At 35.7% G+C, this 20,822-nt stretch overlaps 1 protein-coding gene and 1 non-coding gene across 2 annotated transcripts in view; both read left to right on the top strand.

Moving 5' to 3' along the window:
- DNAAF6 (dynein axonemal assembly factor 6) overlaps positions 1-11,884 on the top strand; it is a 33,993-nt gene extending 22,109 nt beyond the window's left edge. Inside the window, exons 5-6 of the mRNA XM_060002433.1 lie at positions 6,934-7,019; positions 11,755-11,884. Of these exons, the coding sequence (XP_059858416.1) occupies positions 6,934-7,019; positions 11,755-11,884 (216 nt within the window). The remainder of the gene's footprint in view (positions 1-6,933; positions 7,020-11,754) is intronic.
- TRNAK-UUU (transfer RNA lysine (anticodon UUU)) lies at positions 10,571-10,643 on the top strand. The gene has a single exon. It is a non-coding gene; the product is annotated as a tRNA-Lys (tRNA).
- Positions 11,885-20,822: the final 8,938 nt, after the last annotated feature.

Raw genomic sequence — 20,822 nt, 5'->3', positions numbered from 1 at the left:
GGGAGAAGGATATTTCAGCTGTAATACAATTCCTTATTATCAGCTCCAGGCAGCACAGTAAACCTTCAATTAAATTTCTTATAGTTCTTTCAGTAATATAGATACATTTATAGTTAATATCATAATATTTTTCCATAACGATGGTAGGGGGATGAATACCTCCCTTAAAAGCTAATCTAATTGTATAGACTTAATATATTTCTGATGATGGAATTTATATATATTTAAAATTTTAAATAATACCAAAATTAGTAGAGTTGAAAATAAAAGTCCCCGAAAATGAGAGAGATAGAGATAGATAGATGCACAGATAGAGATTGAGAAAGACAGAGAGGTAAGAGAGAGGGACAGGGTGTTTGAGATGGGCTTAAGGTCAGGTATTAAATAAGGGTGAAAGATATCTTATACATATTACTTGGTAACAAAATCAGTAATTTTACATTCTGATTATGTCATTTTGAGGAGGTTTAATCAAATATTTAATTATATGGTCCAGAATCCTTGAACCAGAACTGGCAGAAACTTCTGAACCTATGCAAGCAGATTCACAGGTTGACCATAGAAAACACAAATATTTGAGGGATGGATAAAGGAAGAGGAACTCAGAAGGATATGCAGAGATGGAGAAAGCTATAACAGTATCTCCCACTGTAGAAAAGTAAAGCAGGATTAGGATGCAGAAGAAATTTTTAGATTCATCAGTTTAGAAGACATTGGTGATTTTTGGAAGAGAGCAGCTTCAGAGGCATGGTAGGGGCCAACACTGGGTTGCAGAAAGCTGAGAAGTGGATAGGAATTGAGGAAGAGAAGGCAGCAAATATAGATTGTTCTTTGAGAAAGTTTAGCAGTGAAAGGGAGGAGAGAGAGGAGATGGTTTGTTGAAGAGGAGGCCCGGTTTAGGGTTTTTTTTTTTTTAGGATAGGAGAGACTTAAGAATGCTTTTCAGTTGATGACAAGAATCCATTCATTACTGTGGCTAAAACTTCCAAAACTGTGTTGAATAAGAGTGGTGAGAGTGGGCAACCTTGTCTTGTTCCTGATCTTAGTGGAAATGCTTTCAGTTTTTCACCATTGAGGACAATGTTGGCTGTGGGTTTGTCATATATGGCCTTTATTATGTTGAGGAAAGTTCCCTCTATGCCTACTTTCTGCAGGTTTTTATCATAAATGGGTGTTGAATTTTGTCGAAAGCTTTCTCTGCATCTATTGAGATGATCATATGGTTTTTCTCCTTCAATTTGTTAATACGGTGTATCACGTTGATTGATTTGCATATATTGAAGAATCCTTGCATTCCTGGAATAAACCCCACTTGATCATGGTGTATGATCCTTTTAATGTGCTGTTGGATACTCTTTGCTAGGATTTTGTTGAGGGTTTTTGCATCTATGTTCATCAGTGATATTGGCCTGTAGTTTTCTTTCTTTGTCACATCCTTGTCTGGTTTTGTTATCAGGGTGATGGTGGCCTCGTAGAATGAGTTTGGGAGTGTTCCTCCCTCTGCTATATTTTGGAAGAGTTTGAGAAGGATAGGTGTTAGCTCTTCTCTAAATGTATAATAGAATTCACCTGTGAAGCCATCAGAGAAGAAAAGGAAGTAAAAGGAATCCAAATCGGAAAAGAAGTAAAGTTGTCACTGTTTGCAGATGACATGATACTATACATAGAGAATCCTAAAGATGCTACTAGAAAACTACTAGAGCTAATGAATGAATTTGGATATTTATTTAATGAATAAAATAGCAGGATACAAAATTAATGCACAGAAATCTCTTGCATTCCTATACACTAATGATGAAAAATCTGAAAGTGAAATCAAGAAAACACTCCCATTTACCATTGCAACAAAAAGAATAAAATATCTAGGGATAAACCTACCTAAGGAGACAAAAGACCTGTATGCAGAAAATTATAAGACACTGATGAAAGAAATTAAAGATGATACAAATAGATGGAGAGATATACCATGTTCTTGGATTGGAAGAATCAACATTGTGAAAATGACTCTACTACCCAAAGCAATCTACCGATTCAATGCAATCCCTATCAAACTACCACTGGCATTTTTCACAGAAATAGAACAAAACATTTCACAATTTGTATGGAAACACAAAAGACCCTGAATAGCCAAAGCAATCTTGAGAACAAAAAACGGAGCTGGAGGAATCAGGCTCCCAGACTTCAGACTATACTACAAAGCTACAGTCATCAAGACAGTATGGTACTGGCACAAAAACAGAAAGATAGATCAATGGAACAGGATAGAAAGCCCAGAGGTAAACACACGCACATATGGTCACCTTATTTTTGATAAAGGAGGCAGGAAAGTACAGTGGAGAAAGGACAGCCTCTTCAGTAAGTGGTGCTGGTAAAACTAGACCAGTACATGTAGAAGTATGAGATTAGATCACTCCCTAACACCATACACAAAAATAGCTCAAAATGGATTAAAGACCTAAATGTAAGGCCAGAAACTATCAAATTCTTAGAGGAAAACATAGGCAGAACCCTCTATGACATAAATCACAGCAAGATCCTTTTTGACCCACCTCCTAGAGAAATGGAAATAAAAACAAAAATAAACAAATGGGACCTAATGAAACTTCAAAGCTTTTGCACAGCAAAGGAAACCATAAACAAGACCAAAAGACAACCCTCAGAATGGGAGAAAATATTTGCAAATGAAGCAACTGACAAAGGATTAATCTCCAAAATCTATAAGCAGCTCATGCAGCTCAATAACAAAAAAACAAACAACCTAATCCAAAAATGGGCAGAAGACCTAAATAGACATTTCTCCAAAGAAAATGTACAGATTTCCAACAAACACATGAAAGGATGCTCAACATCACTAATCATTAGAGAAACGCAAATCTAAACTAAACTTACTCTTGACTCCTGTGAGAGGAGAGGAGTCATGCTCCATGATCTTATGAAACAGACATGGCCATATAGTACTGGAATGTTTCACCATGGTAACTTTATAGAAAATGTATCCATTAATATTAGAAGATATCTGTTGGTTTTGTGTCCTAGTTTTGGAGAACACATACCTCTATATTTTTATTCTCCAGAGGTAAATACTTATACAATTTCAAAGTAGGGGGTCCATCACCTTTACATTTTTTCACTTTCCTATAGATTATCATTGTTCCTGAGAGTTTTTATAAAATATTTATTATGGCTGCAATGGAAAAAATATCTCACATGCGTTTCCATAGTAAAACAATGGGAAATTAAATCACTGAAGCAATTCAGAATGGGTCCTACCCAAACTTTTTCTGTTAATCAAAGTTTCCTAATGTTATGTTTCAAATGGAAACTCATATAGTCTTAATTTCTTTGCTAAAAATCAAGTATATTGGAGGTAGTTGCTGTATTTCTGTCAAATGAAAATATTTTTACAATATCTAGAACCTGTAAAGTAAGACTATCTTCCAAAGCGACAGGCCAAATTTTTCTGTATATCTTAAGCTTCACTAAAATTTCAGTAGGTAGCATAGACTGGTCAAGTTATATATATAAGGTATGTATCACTTATTCTTTTGTTCTGGCATTCAGGAAATGATAGTTCAGGAGGAAGCCTAAAATGGTTGATCTCCAACAAACACTTGCTGTTTGGCCTTCTCATTTCAATTTTCAAACAACTTAAAATATGATCAAAGACACTCATCAGAGGACCTGAGGAGCCTGTATTAATCACTTATAGATTTTAAGAACCACCTTGTCATATAAATTTAGCATAAGAACAAGACAATAAAGAGGAAATTTAAAACTCAAAATGACAATCTCACATTAATGACCCCACCCCAAAGGTTTTGGCATATTAAGCCAGCTCTTTTACAACACATAGAGGAGAATAAATGAATGACAATGAAAAATAATTTGTAAGTAATTTGACCTACATTTACCCATTTCTAGGAAAGCCCCAAAGTGAATTCCTATAGAGACTAAAGGAGTAGTTTCAACTACTTGCCCGAAGACAGGCTGAACATGGGAAAAAGGGATCTCACAAACTTTAAATTAGTGGACTCTTTTCCTGTTACTTTTTATTCATAAGGCCGGAAGGCAGAAGTGTAAATTGAAGTTAGTGTTGGGTATGGTGGTAGCCAGGCTTTGAGATGGTCCGCAATGATTCTCACCTCCTGATATTCATCCCTTTGTGTAGTCCCCTCTCACATCGAATGGGGCTGACCTGTATAACCAATAGGATATTACAGAAATGAAAGTGTATAATTTCTGAGGCTACATTTTTTAAAAAGGCATGGTTTCTGTCTCACACTTTTGGATCATTCACTCTGGGGAGAAGACAGCTGTTGTGTCGTAAGGACACTCAGGGCCCTAAGTCCTATGGAGAAGTCCATGTGGTGAAGAACAGATGTTGCAGGAAGGGGGACCCCTTCCAGGGCCCGAGAGTGGGCTCTTGTCTAACACTCAGAAATGAATTGTCCAAGGAGACACACGTGCTGACAAAGCAAGAGACTTTATTGGGGAGGGGCACCTGGGTGGCGAGCAGCAGGGTAAGGGAACCCAGGAGAACTGCTCTGCCACATGGCTCTCAGCCTCAGGTTTTATGGTAATGGGGTTAGTTTCCGGGTTGTCTCTGGCCAGTCACTCTGACTCAGGGTCCTTCTTGCTGGTGTGCGCATGGCTCAGCCAAGATGGATTCCAGCGAGGAGGATTCTGGGAGGTTGGTAGGACATATGGACTGACGTCTCCTTTTAACCTTTCCCGAATTCTTCGGTTGGTAGTAGCTTGTTAGTTCCGCATTCCTTACCAGGACCTCCTGTTGTAAGATAACTCATGCAAGTGGTTACTGTCGGGCCTGGCCAGGGTGGGTGGTTTTGGTCAGTGGTTCCCCTAACACTGAGCCCTCTTGCCAACAGCCATGTGAGTGAGCCACCTTGGATGCAAATTCTTTAGCCCCAGTAAAGCCTTCAGATGTCTGCAGCTCAGCCAGTATTTTAACCACAACCTCATGATAGACCCTAACTAAGCCAGAACTACCTAGCTAAGCCACTCCTGAATTCCTAACCTATGAAAAATGTGTAAGATAATAAAAGTTTATTGTTGTTTTGAGCCATTAAATTAAGGGGGGGAGGAAGTATAATTGGTTTTCGTTATACAACAATAGATAACTAATAAGCAATAATATGTGACAGAACCAGAATTCAAGCCCAAGTTTGACTCCAAAGGTTGAGCTCCCAAAAGGTTGAAAGTTTCCCAATGACATTTTTAGCTATTTTCATTAGTTTACCTATTAAAATAATTTTTCTTTGAAATGAATTCAGTTTGCCTCCTATGTAAAGAGAGGAACATCAATCCCTTTGTTTGGTCAGTGACATACTGTATTTACTAATACTGGACAAGTTAGGTCTTGGGTACAGTCAGTTCGAAGTCAATAATAACAATGTCTATTTTCCAGGTATTCAATAAAAGTATTTCTGAAGAAGTCTGATTCATGTTTCAGGAGGAGTTTCTCTGTTGACTCTTCATTGAATCTTCTACCTTATGAGATATTAATGTGTATCATTAAGGAACTTAATTTGTTCCTTCTCCTGTCCCTCCTCTGAAACCATTTTAGTACACAATTTTAATTTCCTCAAGAGGAAAAATTAATGAGTTGTTTCTGAATTACCCTTAACTAGAGTTGCAAACAATTTTAAGAACCACTTTGAAGTTCTACCCAAAAGTTGTATCTAAATTTCACTTGTCATAATTTTTTTTTCCTTACTCAAATGTCATTTCGACCCTGGGGAAATAATTTTTTACCTTGAAAGAGATAAACATTTCAAACTAAAGAAGCAAATATTTGTACTTCTTAGTCCAGGTGAAATGAGTCATCCTGCAACTAAAGAACATCTCAACCTGACTATCAGATCTGAATGTTATTGAAGTAAGAATAGGTCTTTCTTGTCCAGTAGACTGCTCATTTAATTTGAGGTAGAGCCCCTATAACTACCTCTTTGAGAAATGTTCTATTTCTCTCATTCAAAGCATCTCTAATTAAGAAGATATGAATTTTCAAAATATAAATTAGGAGGTAATTCTTTGTTTAATGAAAATATTAACTAAAGGATATATTTAGATAGTAGGACCTGTAGAGCTCTATTTACAAATGTTTGTTTATATACAGTTTAATAAAGTAAAATATAACTCACAGACATGTATTCATTCACATACTTTATATCACAAAAACACTATTGCCTATTTTAAGCTTCTTATAAGGAATTCTAATTTTTCCCACTACTTATTTGATATGTATTTCCTTTATAACCTGTTGCTTTTATGCTTGCTATTCCAGCTCTGAACTCACCAGATATCCAAGATTTCAAGTCTTCTAGCTCATAATTGAGATGAGACAGTTTTAAGTGAAATCTTACTAAATCAATAAATAGTCCCATTTTTGTGTAGGGGTCATATTGTTATTTCTCTTTTGTTCTGTTAACAACTTTTCTGGACCCCTACATTTCTCCAGGAAATGTGTATGGGAGTTTATACCAGGAGACTATAACATGGCATCACCAACCCACACCCAACATGAGAACTAACCACTTTTTATACAAAGTACCCAGTGATATAAAAGTAGTTGAAGGTCCCCAACTCTAGCAGGTGCACTAGTATGCACCTTCAAGCAGTGAATGTACAGGCATGTAACCAAAGTGTTTCTATAATAGTTTTGGAGGCAGATAGATCTTAGTCAAATTACAGACAGTTGCCTTGGGTCACTCACTAAACTTTTCTGTATCTTGGTTTCTCCATCTGTAAAATGGGGGTAATAATCACTGCTTCTCAAGATTGTTACGAGGAAAGAGCATAGTCTGGCACATAGTCGGCATTAAATAAGTATTACTTCTCATTCCCCTGTCTTTTACTGCACTCTTCAAATTAACTGTTCCTCAAGACAACAGTATTTTTCATTTTCTCTTTCAGATTAAAATTAAACTGCCAAATACGATCACTTCTGAAATTGAACTCAACGTTCAGGAAATGACCCTTGACCTCCGTACTCCTAATAAGTGAGTAAAACTTAGAACTAGAATAATGAATATTATAATATTAATGAACCTTTAGTCAATATCCTTTATAAAAGTGTACGTAATTATTTTGTATCACTCCTAAAGTCTGAAGAAAAGTGAAAAAGTCAGTCATTCAGATGTTTGATCTAGGTAATATAAACATATATTTGTAAATACCTAGATTTTTTCCTACTTTACATGCATACATTTGGATTAGGTTGATACCACCAAGACATAGTCCTTGACATTCAGATACAGTTTGCTTATCTGTCAGGAAAAATAGCTAGAGGTGAAAATCTCTTAAGTTGTAAGTCTTGCATGTGGCTTTCTGGTACAGTGATGGCATGAAAGAAGCAATCTTTAAGCATATTGGATACTGTGGGGCTCTAAGGTTAAATTTGATTATATTCATCTAAAAATCAACAAAAAGTCTTATCAATTGCTTAAAACAAAAGTTCTAACAGCTAATTTATCACTAGATCCTCAAGTTACATGAATACATTTAAAAATAATGCAGATGATAATGGAATAATTCAACTAAACATTTGATATTTTCAAAGTAGTCTTGTTATTATACAAGTTCAAATCATGTTCCCCGAACACAATGTATACGGTAAAATTCTGATAAAAATGTTTATCTTGAAACCTGGATAAATCAGCCCTGTCTCTCAAAACTAACTCTATAAGGAGGGAATCTATAGAACCTGGCAGGTGCTAGATAAAATGTCTAAATATCTCACTGCTTTGTTCACTTTTCATCTGGATGTATAGCAGTGAGCACACTTTGGCTGAGTGCAGTGATTCTTTGTAACTCATAGACATTTCAAACTGGGTGCGGGGAGCAGTCAGCTCCTAACACATTCTCTTCCTTCCATTATCAGTACCTACAATTGTCCTTTGTTGATTGTAGGGCTTCAAGAAAATAACAAAATTAAATCTCTGGTACAAAAGACTTCTGTGTGTAAACAACCCAACGTAAAATGCATAGCTTAACCTTGATTTCTACAGTAGATGCATTTAACCCCAAATGATCTACAGATGAATACATATCAAATATTTTCTCATTACTTAATATGATTTCAAAAATGTATTCACTCAAAAAAAGTCTCATATTATAAAAATTACATTCCCTATTCCTACCATTCACTTCAAGGAGTATTGTAATTTTTTTCCATTACATGTTATACACGCATTTACTCTTCCACACAAACTTTGCAAGGAAAGTTGGTTAAATGAACAGTCAAATTTTTCATGATATTTGTGCACTTGTTAAAAGCACACACATATCTACACACTATGGAGTTAATTTCCGTTCCCCTAGCAGTTCTCACTGTCTCCATCCATCTTTAGGCAGCTGCTCTGGCTATGCTGTCATTCCAGATATTTATCAGAGCTCACTAAATGAAAGACTCACACAGAGATATTTTTCCACATAGAATGTAGGCTGCACTAGGTCATTTGGATCTTACAGTACTTATACATTAAATGCTCAGTGCATGAAGGTACTGTCTCTTAAGAAGAAGATTCATTAATTAAGATAGAAGACAGAAGATAGAATTAAAGTTTTTATCACTTTTCCTAAACACTTGAACATGCTTTGGAGCCACGCTATTACCTGAAATTGTATTATTGGAAATGTGTCTTGTTTTTTAGTTTATTGATATGCACATCTACTTTCTTTAGTTTCTAACTTTGACACCTGTAACACTATGCTTACCGGCTCCAAGAAAGATAAGAGCGGACATTCTGCTAATGTATCTATAAGGCAAAACAAATGAATTTATTTTAACTGAATTGACTAGTAATATCAGTCTATTGATAGTCAACTGCATTAAAATTATAAATAAAACAGAATTTTAGCATTGTAGATGGAAAAGAAATAAAACAGTTTGCTGAATTCTTCATTTTTTACAACGTTGTTTTGGTATGTAGATTCCCAACATGGAGTAGATAGAAAGGAAGAAAGATAGGGGAAATTGTATAATGTCTCAGAATCTCCTGACTTTATCTTCATATGGGGTTTCATTAGTTTTTAAGATGAATTCTAAGAATATCATAAATGAATTCCTTGAATGTGATAATAAAAACACACTCTGAAGACAAATATGAGTTAATTTTTGGTTGTGTGTTGCTTTAGATTATCTCACCTTTGCGGTGCTCCTTTGATTTATTGCATTGGCCAAAAAGTTATTTCGGGTTTTTCCATATGTCTTCCAAGAAAACTCGAACGAAATTTTTGGCCAACCCAATAGATTGAGAGTTGGCTGATATTCAAAGACGTAAACACCTAAAAAAATATTTTCTAAATGGAATAGTGAACTGCAGCTCAGTAGCTATTTCTGCACTTTCTTTGAAAATAGTTATGTCTCCAATAGGAAACGTTAAAAAGGCCATGTCCTTTTTTTATCCCAGATATGTAAATCAAATAATTTATTAACTACATAAAATAAAAAGTGCATTATGTGAATATGTACAGAACAAGGTTGTCCTTTATTTAAATCTCTTGCAAGAAACATCAACTTGGGGCTTCCCTGGTGGCGCAGTGGTTGAGAGTCTGCCTGCTGATGCAGGGGACACGGGTTCGTGCCCTGGTCCGGGAAGATCCCACATGCAGTGGAGCGGCTGGGCCCGTGAGCCATGGCTGCTGAGCCTGCGCGTCCAGAGCCTGTGCTCCGCGGTGGGAGAGGCCACAACAGTGAGAGGCCCGCGTACCGCAAAAAAAAAAAAAAAAAAAGAAAGAAACATCAACTTGAATTCTCTAATATAAATGTAAACATGTGAGTCTATAGAGTTCACTGTACAGATAATTTTGGGGTTTTACTTTCATATATTATTGTTTGCATTTAAATAATTTCTAATGAAAATTAACACTGGATAAACATTTGATCAGTGACTAAACTGTAGCTTCTTAAAAGGCAAATATATTTTCAAAGTAGAGGCAGAGGGATTGGGTTCAAATGTTCATTCATATTTTATTATAGTACTAATTTATACCAGTTATTCAAATATCATTTTGTGGTGACCTGTTTGCTTTTCATTCGTTTATTCATTCAGTCAACAAACATTTATGAAGTCTGCTAGACACTGGGGGGACACCGAAATAAAACACAGTCCTGTTCTTCAATGAATTGTATATGATTAAGTATTAGTAGAATTTTATATTGTTTAAAATATAACTCTCACTTCAGATATCACACAGTATTTTCCTTCTTCTAAGAGCCTAAATAAGTTGCACAGTTTCTACTCAAAATTTTAGCATGGGAAGCTGTACTACTAAGGACTAGACAAAAATGCAGGGATAGATGGACCACTCCAATGGCCACTGTCTCTTTTGAATTTATTTCTCTCTGGATAGAGAAGTGCACATTATCATTGGAACTCCTTCTTCAACTGATTTTAGGTGTCTTTTAGTGCAATGAAGCTACCACCACTGAGCTTTGCTTTCTTTTAAAAGTGAATATACTATCATTTGTAGAATAAGGGATAAAGCAAATCTAACTCTAGTACAACCTATATTGTAAACAACTTTAAAAAGATGGACTCTCGGGAATTCCCTGGTGGTCCAGTGGTTAGGACTTGGTGCTTTTACTGCCGTGGGCCCAGGTTCGATCCTTGGTCAGGGAACTAAGATCCTGCAAGCTGTGCAGCATGGCCAAAAAAAAAAAAAAGGACTCAATGGTTTTTGCACCCATTTTTTTTGAGATGCCAAATATTACAGGGTATATTAAGAAACATTGCGATTTCATTACTTCAAGTGGAGAAAGTTGTTTCTCCTACCCCAGATATTTGGAATGGAACAAGAGTAACAGAAAATTCCTCCTATAGGTTCCAGAGATGTGTGATAAATACTTTTAATGAGCCCAGTTTCCTGAACTTAGGTCTTTGCAAATGAGCAAAGAAGCAATTGATTTTCAAGGGCTTTATTTTCAAATACTAGTTCTTTGTACAAGTATTCAATAAGTACCCCTAAAAATTACCACATTTCCTATACTGATTTGGACCTTATACCTTCTAAAAGAGCTTTTCTGCCCACTTTTTATAGAGATACTCAAGCCTTCTCTACTGAGAATGTGAGGTAACAAGTGTTTCATGTATTTAATTTTCTTCAGATACCAGCATGTGCCGACCCTATGCATAATTCAGATTCATACCACTATGACAGAATTATGGATGTCTCATCCCAACCATGCATCTAAAGCATACAATTATCCAGAAGCTGAGCCATAAACTGCAAACTACACTCAGCAATCTCTCACAGGAAATTTTTGCCAATGTATAGTAGAAAGAACAGAAGCAGGCAGAGAAAAGCACTTTCATTGATCTGGTATTGAAATCATTCCAGGCCTGAATTTCAATAACTACACCTAATGTAGTAGTAGAGATTCAGTTGTGTTAGAAGAATTATTTAGAACCATTCCAATTTTCAGGTTTCTATCAGGCAGCCACATTCCATCTACACATAAGTATGACTGGCAATAGATCTATCCAGCCAACTTAAAGTTGCAATGGTTCTATTTCTATGCCAATAAACATAGCCTGAGACTACGTGTATATAATGCAAAATGAGGTCAATTTAGAAAAAAAGAGGGGTGGTCAAAACCACTGGTTGGATTTTTAAGGCCAAAAAAATGGTATACTAAATAGTTTTTTGGTTCCTAACATTGTGGTGATATATATTGCTTCCCATTGTCTTGATATCACTGATTCTAGGTTTTTATTTTGTTTTGTTTTTTAGGAAGCTGTTGTTAACCCTTCCCTATCCTGTGGAATGCAACAGTGCCAAAGCTTTCTATATCGCTGAAACTGAGACTCTCGAGGTCACCATGACTATGAAACGAGAGTTGGATTTTATTAATTTCTTCTGAAACAACATGAATAAGGAGGAAAAGTGGTAAAATACCACTGATAAAAAATTTAAAAAACTTTGAAAAAATTGGTTAATGTTTACTATCTTCTCTTTATTATTCTGACATATTTCAGGCAGGGCCTAAATTCAATTCTAATACTATTCTCATCATTTACAGTCATTTCTATTAATCTAGTAGGAAATGCTGTTTTCTCATACTAATAAGCTATTCCATTTTTATAGTGATAGCTGGATAGAATTTACAGGCTAACCAATTAGATTACTACATGGTCAGCTAAATAACTGAAATATGACCATGAAATCGTTGGTCCACTTATTTCAGTAGTTTGAAGAACTTAAGCCAATTGATTATACCATGATACAGTCAGGTGCATAGCAATTGGTCATTACTGTCACCAGAAAAGTTTATTTAGTTTCCTTTTTGTTGATTTAATCAAATGATTTCGAGTGTTCTCTGTTTAGGCTCTCACTATTGTTCTGGAATATACAAATAACAGAGGATTATAAATAGTTTGATGTGCCATACTAACAACATGTTTACTTGAATAAGAAATACTCTTGAGCACACAGTGTTATTTGGCTTCCTCGGTCCTGTTCTCAGTGTTTGGATCTATTTAAGTTAAAAATATTTTCCTTTTGTGCACTAATAATTATTAACAATGCCTTTATGAGTACTGTGTTTATATTAATTGAATTTCTTGACATTTAAAAGGAATATAAAGAAAAGTGTGGCGCATTTACAAATCCTGTCTCTCTCATTTCGTATATCGTAATTGGACATAATTATGTTTGAATTTGTACCCTGCCTCTTCTGTACTGTATTGCATAAGTTTACTTTAGAATTATTTATGAATAACTTGACTTGGTCTCACACATCATTGTAGAACTCTGGAGTTACCTGGGAGTAAAGTTTGAAAAGAGATGAACAGCGGAAAGATGTGAACAATTAAGGGACTAAATACTCAAGCAGATATCGTCTAGGTTTAATTATGCAGATAACTATGAAGCATCTAGTTTATGACTAGATCAAATAGAAGGAAAAGACTGAGATTTTGGAAAAAGTGGTTATGTTAAAACACCAAGCTCTTGTAGAGAATTTGACTTTGAAATTACCACCATGACTTTCTTCTGAGGGTGGGATTAACTGAAAAGAAGTTAGTGTCTGTGAATTTAAGTCCATGGTGTCACAGAATTAAGAGTGTCCTACTTTGCTTTCTTAACATCTTTTTAAAAGGCTGTATTTTAAGAATTTAAGACTATACCCTAAACTTTAAACTCTGGAGTAAGCCTAAGCAGTAGCCAATATTTTTCTTCTCTAGAGAGCAACAGTGAGTCAGTGGAAAATGTATCTCTTCTTTCTATGTAGTGGCCCTAATTACAAAGACCATTATTACTCAAGCTGACTGTATGTGTACAAGTTGTCCCTGGAAGAGAAGATAGAGCATATCCAGGGCAACTTGAATTGGGCTTTGGTTATGTTGTACTGTATCAATTATATAATGAAACAGAGCTTCAGGACAATGAAATGTGATCTAGTAATTTATACCCATCTTCAAATCATCCTACTTCACTGTCCTTGGCCTCAGAAGTAACAACTTTGTTATCGTTGCTGTTTTGTTTTTTTAAGCTAATTCACAGGACTTTTCTCTCTTTAAAGGGGAATAGTCCATTAAAGCAAATGTAGAAAAAGAGAATACAAAAGGAAGTTAAAACCACGATTGTGGCATATTATTAGCCTTCTCCTTCATGAACTTCTTTACCTCCCTTTTTGGTTTTATAATCTCAAGTTGCGTTTGTGAAGATTCAGTCATTCATTCATGCACTCATTAATGCATTCTTTCAACAAATATCCACTGAGCATTTACCACATGCCTGGCACTATGTTATGTGCTGGGCATATAGCAATGAGCAAACCGGATGTGGTCCTTGTCCTCGTGGAGAAAGTAGTTTAGCAAGGGAGACCAACAATAACCAAGTAAACACATAAACACATATTTTCAAGTTTATTATTAGTATGAAGGAGAACAATGCGTGCTTTGAGAATATCAGAGAAACCAAACCTAGTCTGGGGAAGGAGGTCAGAAAAGGCTCCCCTAAGGATTTCATACTCAGCTGAAACATGGAGAATAACTAGGATTTAGCCAGGCAAAGAGAGTGTTGAGGGAAGGAGGGTGGTAGGGCTTCTAAGTGCAAGGAGTAGCAAATGTGAAGATCCAGGATGGAAAGAACCTGGAGCGTAGAGTTCAAGGAAATTAAAGCCTGTGTGGTTGAAGTAGAATGAATCTGGCAAGTGTGACTGGAGGTAAGGTTGGAAATGTAGGCTGGAGCAATGTCATGTAGAACCTTACAGGCTAAGGTTAGGAACTTGAATTTTATTCTAAGTTCTTTGGAGAAGAGAATGTATTTGGAGGCAAGAATGAAAATGAGGAGACCACTTAGGAAGCTATTGCAATAGCCTAGGCAAGTTATTATTCTACACTTCATCCTAAGTAAAATTCATTTGATTTTTTTCTAATTAGAAAAAAAGTACATGCTTACATGATCCAAGTAGGAAACTTTAACAATACAGAAAAGCTCTTTAAAAATAAAGCACCCACCTCCTAGAGAAATGGAAATAAAAACAAAAAGAAACAAATGGGACCTAATGAAACTTAAAACTTTTGCACAGCAAAGGAAACCATAAACAAGACGAAAAGACAACCCTCAGAATGGGAGAAAATATTTGCAAATGAAGCAACTGACAAAGGACTAATTTCCAAAATTTACAAGCAGCTCATGCAGCTCAACATCAAAAAAAAACAACCCAATCCAAAAATGGGCAGAAGACCTAAATAGACATTTCTCCAAAGAAGATATACAGATTGCCAACAAACACATGAAAGAATGCTCAACATCATTAACCATTAGAGAAATGCAAATCAAAACTACAATGAGATATCATCTCACACCGGTCAGAATGGCCATCATCAAAAAATCTAGAAACAATAAATGCTGGAGAGGGTGTGGAGAAAAGGGAACCCTCTTGCACTGTTGGTGGGAATGTAAATTGATACAGCCACTATGGAGAACAGTATGGAGGTTCCTTAAAAAACTAAAAATAGAACTACCATACAATCCAGCAATCCCACTACTGGGCATATACCTTGAGAAAACCATAATTCAAAAAGAGTCATGTACCACAATGTTCATTGCAGCTCTATTTACAATAGCCAGGACATGGAAGCAACCTAAGTGTCCATCAACAGATGAATGGATAAAGATGTGGCACATATATACAATGGAATATTACTCAGCCATAAAAAGAAACGAAATTGAGTTATTTGTAGTGAGGTGGATGGACCTGGAGTCTGTTATATAGAGTGAAGTAAGTCAGAAAGAGAAAAACAAATACTGTATGCTAACACATATATATGGAAACTAGGGGAAAAAAATGGTCATGAAGAACCTAGGGGCAAGACAGGAATAAAGACACAGACACACTAGAGAATGGACTTGAGGATATGGGGAGGGGGAAGGGTAAGCTGGGACAAAGTGAGAGAGTGGCATGGACATATATACACTACCAAACGTAAAATAGCTAGCTAGTGGGAAGCAGCTGCATAGCACAGGGAGATCAGCTCGGTGCTTTGTGACCACCTAGAGGGGTGGGATAGGGAGGGTGGGAGGGAGGGAGACGCAAGAGGGAAGAGATATGAGAACATATCTATATGTATAACTGATTCACTCTGTTATACAGCAGAAACTAACACACCATTGTAAAGCAATTATACTCCAATAAAGATGTTAAAAGAAAAGAAAAAACAGATTTAACTACAGGAAAAAAAATAAAGCAAAATTTAAAATCACCTGTAACCCAACAAACCATAACCACTCTTAACCATTTTTAGTGCCTCTTTCCAACTTTTTCTTTCAATGCCTAAGACAGATACCAGTTTTCCCCCAAATATGATGATAACACACAAACTGGCTTTAAAACCTACTTTCTTTTAATTTCCAAGTATATTCTTTTTTATTATCTTTTTGTTTCTGGGAATTCTAATTGTATTGCATTGTGATAAAAAAAGTGTGATAAATGAATGATCCATGTGTATTTTTAAAGAATGAGTATTCTGTAATTATTGGGCACAGAATTCTATCTATATATATCAACTCAAGTTTTTTTACTATTTTAATTTTATTGGAGTATAGTTTATTTACAATGTTGTGTTTCAGCTCGTTTTTCTTTTTTAAACTGTGTTGTTCAGATCTTCTACATTCTTGTTAATTTTTGGCCTGCTTTCTGTATCAACATGAAGAGGTGTATTATCGATAAAATTTACCAGTGATGATGATTTGTTCATTATCTCCTTGTAATATTGTCAATTTTTGCTTTATGTATTTTAAGGCAATATATTTAGCTGCAGACAGACTTAAAATTGTTCTGTCTTCCTGGTGGATTATTCCTTTTATCAATACTCTGTGACACTCTTTATCCCTAATAATGTTTTTTGCTTTAAAGTATGTTTTACTTTACATTAACATAGCTACATCCACTTTGATTAGTATTTGCCTGGCATATCTTTTTCCATCACTTTCTGTGCTTTTATGTTTTAGGTATGACTTTTATGAACAGAATTTAGATAAATTTTGGATTTTTAAATGCAACAAAGATTCTCACATGTTTTCATCCAGTTACATTTATTGTGATGAATGATACACTTGGATTTATTTATATCACCTTATATGGGATTTCTGTCTTATTCTGCTTTTTTCTAAGTTTTTTTTCTCCTTTCTTGCCTTTTTTTTTCTATTAGTCAGTTTTCAAAATTCTCTTTTCCTCCTGCTGATTTGGAAGTTATATATACTTTTTTTTTTTACTTCAAATGTCTAAAGTTTCTCAATAGTTCTAACCCCCTTAACATGATTCAAAGACATAGAAAGTTTTAGCTAAACTATACCTCTCCAACTTTGTTTTCATACCCCCAAATTATTCATCATCCTCATTATTGTTTTCTCATGACTGATGCTATTTAGATCTACCCACATATCTACCACTTCTTTGCTCACCATTCCTTTTTCCACATTAGTGCTTCCTTTCTGAAGTGCATACTTTAGTATTTCTTTCAGCGACAGTCTGTGAGTTCTTGATTCTCTCAGTTCATTCTGAGAAATGTTTTTATTGCCCTCACTCTTGAATAATAATTTAGCTGGGCTTAGAAATCTAGGTTGACAGATATTTTCCTTCATAACTTTGAAGATATTATTTACCTGTGTTCTGGGCTATATTTCATAATTTAAAAGTCTGCTGTCTATCTCATTGTTGTTCCTTTGGAGGTAATCTATCTTTTCTCTCTGGTAGTTTTAAAGATTCTTCTCTTTGTTTCGGGTGTTCGGCAGTTTGATTATAATGTGTCTGCATATAGATTTAATTTTATTAATTTTATTTGGCACTTGTTCTTAAATCTTTCATCGGTCCTGGAAAATCCTCTGCCATTATGTACTCAAGTATTTCCTTTCTCCCATTCTCACTATTTTCCTTCTAGAACTCCTTTTAGATTTAGGTTGGACCTTTCATTTTTTTTTTTTTTTTTGATGTAGCTCATTTTAAAAGTCTTTATTGAATTTGTTACAATGTTGCTTCTGTTTTATGTTTTGGTTTTTTGGCCATGAGGTGTGTGGGATCTTAGCTCCCCAACCCGGGATCGAACCCACACCCCCTGCATTGGAAGGTGATGTCCCAACCGCTGGACTGCCAAGGAAGTCCCTGGACCTTTCATTCTATCCTCCATGTTTTTCAGCCTCTCAGACATATTTTTCATCTCTATTTTTCCTTAATATTGGATAATTTTCTCAAATCTATTATCCCCTAGCTCAATGATTCTCAGGATTCTAATCTTGCTGGTGATTGTGTCCACTGACTCTCACTCATGGTAGATCATTTAATCTTGTGGGGTTTTTTCACTTTTTTTTTGAATTTTAGAATTTTATTTATTTTTTTATACAGCAGATTCTCACTAGTTATCCATTTTATACATATTAGTGCATACATGTCAATACCAATCTCCCAATTCATCACACCACCACCACCACCCCACTTTCCTCTCCTTGGTGTCCATACGTTTGTTCTCTAAATCTTGTAGGCTTTTTAAAATTGAAATCTCTTCTTTAATTGGGCTTTAAAAACATTCTGCAAAAAATTCTTACAGTCTGTGTTGTGGGAGCAGCCCTTCAAAGCAGTTTTACCTTTGCTTCTTCCAAGAGCCTCAGTGTACAGGTTCCTTGGTCATGCAGGTAGGATAAATTAAAACCCAAAGCTCACATGAGTTCCAGACCTGTGCTTTAAATTCTCAGAGGAAATTTTTTCTTCCATCTTTGATTTAGTCAGTCAGATAAACTTTCTTGTTTCCCTATGCCAAAGATGCAGATTTTTTTCTACTCCAAACTTTTTCTTTTTAACATCTTTATTGGGGTATAATTACTTTACAATGGTCTACTCCAAACTTTTATACAGAGTACAGCCCTTCCAGGGGACCTGTATGATGAAACCCTTGGGCCCCAGACCTCATCTCCTGTCCCTGTGGTTCTTAAAAGTTGAAACTCCCTTCCCTGCTTGATTTTAAAGACTTAATGTGCAAAAAAAAATTTTAATCTCATTAATAATGTTTTATATAGACTACATATTAAAATGACATTTTGACATATTGGGTTGAATAAAATTTATTATTAAAACTAAAAAAAACCCAAAAAACTAAAAAAACAAAACAAAACAAAACCTCCCTTCCCAGGGTAACCACAACTCCCACTCACAAGATTACAACTCTGATTTTCCATTTCCTCTTCATTTCTGGCATCTGAGAGTTTTCCTTGATTTCTTGTGAACTCAGTTATGCAATTTAAAAAATGTTTGTATATTTTTATCTTGCACTCATAGAGGTCTGTATCAAAAGGGTTTTTCAGTTAGTTTAATTGGCCATGGCCAGTCAGCTTTCTTAATTTAGCAAAATATTTTTAATATCTTCCCATGTTAATATTCTTCAACACAACTGTTGTAGATTGAATTTCCCAGAAATCAGACTCCAACTCGGCAAAAGCATATTAGAGAGTGCTCTTGAGATCAACACCTGTTGAAGGAAGGAAAGGAAACAATATTGGACAAAGAGAGATGTTGGGCTGCAAAGCAGTCACAGGGCCTTAGCAGACCACATAGGGAGCTCTGAATCTGGAATAATCTCCCAGAATTGTCCTCAGTTGGAACAAGGAGGCTGAACCTTTATATTCCAGCATTGACTGGTCATTGAATGCAAACTGCACCTTGGAAGAGAGTGTTAACCTTGGGATAGGTCACTCTCTTGGGCTGAGTTCCCAGAAAAGGCTGACAGCTGAGGACAATCTGCCAGCAGCTCTGCTAGCTGCTGGAGGAATAAGGCCTTCTGTCTTGAAGCAGGATCTGTATGCACATAATAGTGTCCACTACAATGATTTTTAATGGTTTCAGAATATCCCATCACATGTATATAATGCAATTTACTGATTGTAAATATCAAATAATAATGGATTGTCTATTTCTAATTTTTCCTATGTCAATAATACTGATATGAGCATTATTATACATTCTCTTTGTTTACATCTCATACTTTTTTCCTTAGGTTAAATTCCTAGAAGTGAAATTATTAAGATATACACATTTTAAAATATTTTTATAAGTTTAGCCAACTTGCCTATCAAAATGCTTATACTAGTGTATACTTCCCCCAACAATATATGAGTACCCATTTCTCTACACTTGAAGAAATCCTGAAAGTCATCATGCCTTTTCATCATTTCCAATTTAATAAGGAAAAATAGCATCATGTCATTTTGACAAATATCCTTCTTTGACATTGTTTTGTGTTGGTTTCCACCTATTGATAGTGATGTTATCAGCTAGGAATGCCTGCAGCTCTTACCTGGGCCTATGAGGTGCCCCCATAGACAGTTCCCCAACTGGCCCTTGTGGTTCTTATTACGATTGCAAGACCCACTTCTGCAACAACTATCAGGAACTTTGAGAAAACGAGATATGTTACTTACACATTCTGGACAGTACACAGCATGTCCGAAGGCCACACGGAGAGGTCACAGGTAAAAAGGTATTGTGTGGACCTGGGGTTCTGCCATTATTGAGTTCAAGTGTGAAGTGTCCAAGGTTTCCCATGATTCACCCTTTATTGGTGAATTTAAAACGTAAGAGCAGGAATTAAATCACAGGAAAGGAAAAGTAATGGGTCAGTTATCTAGGTCACCCAGGGCTTTCTAAAAGGGGAACTTCACAGGCAGGGTGGCCTGGCTCTGTATCTACTTGTGCAACTGGCAGTGTGTTTATTGAAGACAGATGTCTTTGAAATGGATGCCTCAAAAATCAAAAGCTTAATGTCAGGCGCTTATATTACAATCAAAAAAGCTAATTGTTGGGCATTTACACTATGGACATACTAGTGAAGTTAAACAATTTTTCATACATTTATTAGCCTCTTATGTTCTTGTTTTGAGGGCTGTTTTTTCTTTTGATCATTTTTCTATAAGAATATTTAACTTTTCCTTATTGATTTGTCAAATTTGGTTATTTATAATATATTTTACAAATATTTCCCCAAGAATGTTCTTTACATTTTAATTTTGTTCATAATATTTTTAATAGGAATTTTTTATTGTTATGTAGTATATTTGTAGAAAGATTATCCACTTTTTTAAAAATTTATTTTTGGCTGCGTTGGGTCTTCATTGCTGCTCGCAGGCTTTTTCTAGTTGCGTCAGCGGGGGCTACTCTTCCTTGTGGTGCGCGGGCTTCTCATTGTGGTGGCTTCTCGTGTTGTGGAGCACGGTCTCTAGGCACGCGGGCTTCAGTAGTTGTGGGGTGCAGGCTCAGTAGTTGTAGCTTGCAGGCTCTAGAGCGTAGGCTCAGTAGTTGTGGTGCATGG

Source organism: Delphinus delphis, chromosome X (assembly GCF_949987515.2).
Source record: "Delphinus delphis chromosome X, mDelDel1.2, whole genome shotgun sequence".
NCBI lineage: Eukaryota > Metazoa > Chordata > Mammalia > Artiodactyla > Delphinidae > Delphinus > Delphinus delphis.
The sequence above is the reverse complement of the archived record's forward strand: the minus strand, read 5'-3'. Positions and strand labels throughout refer to the sequence as shown.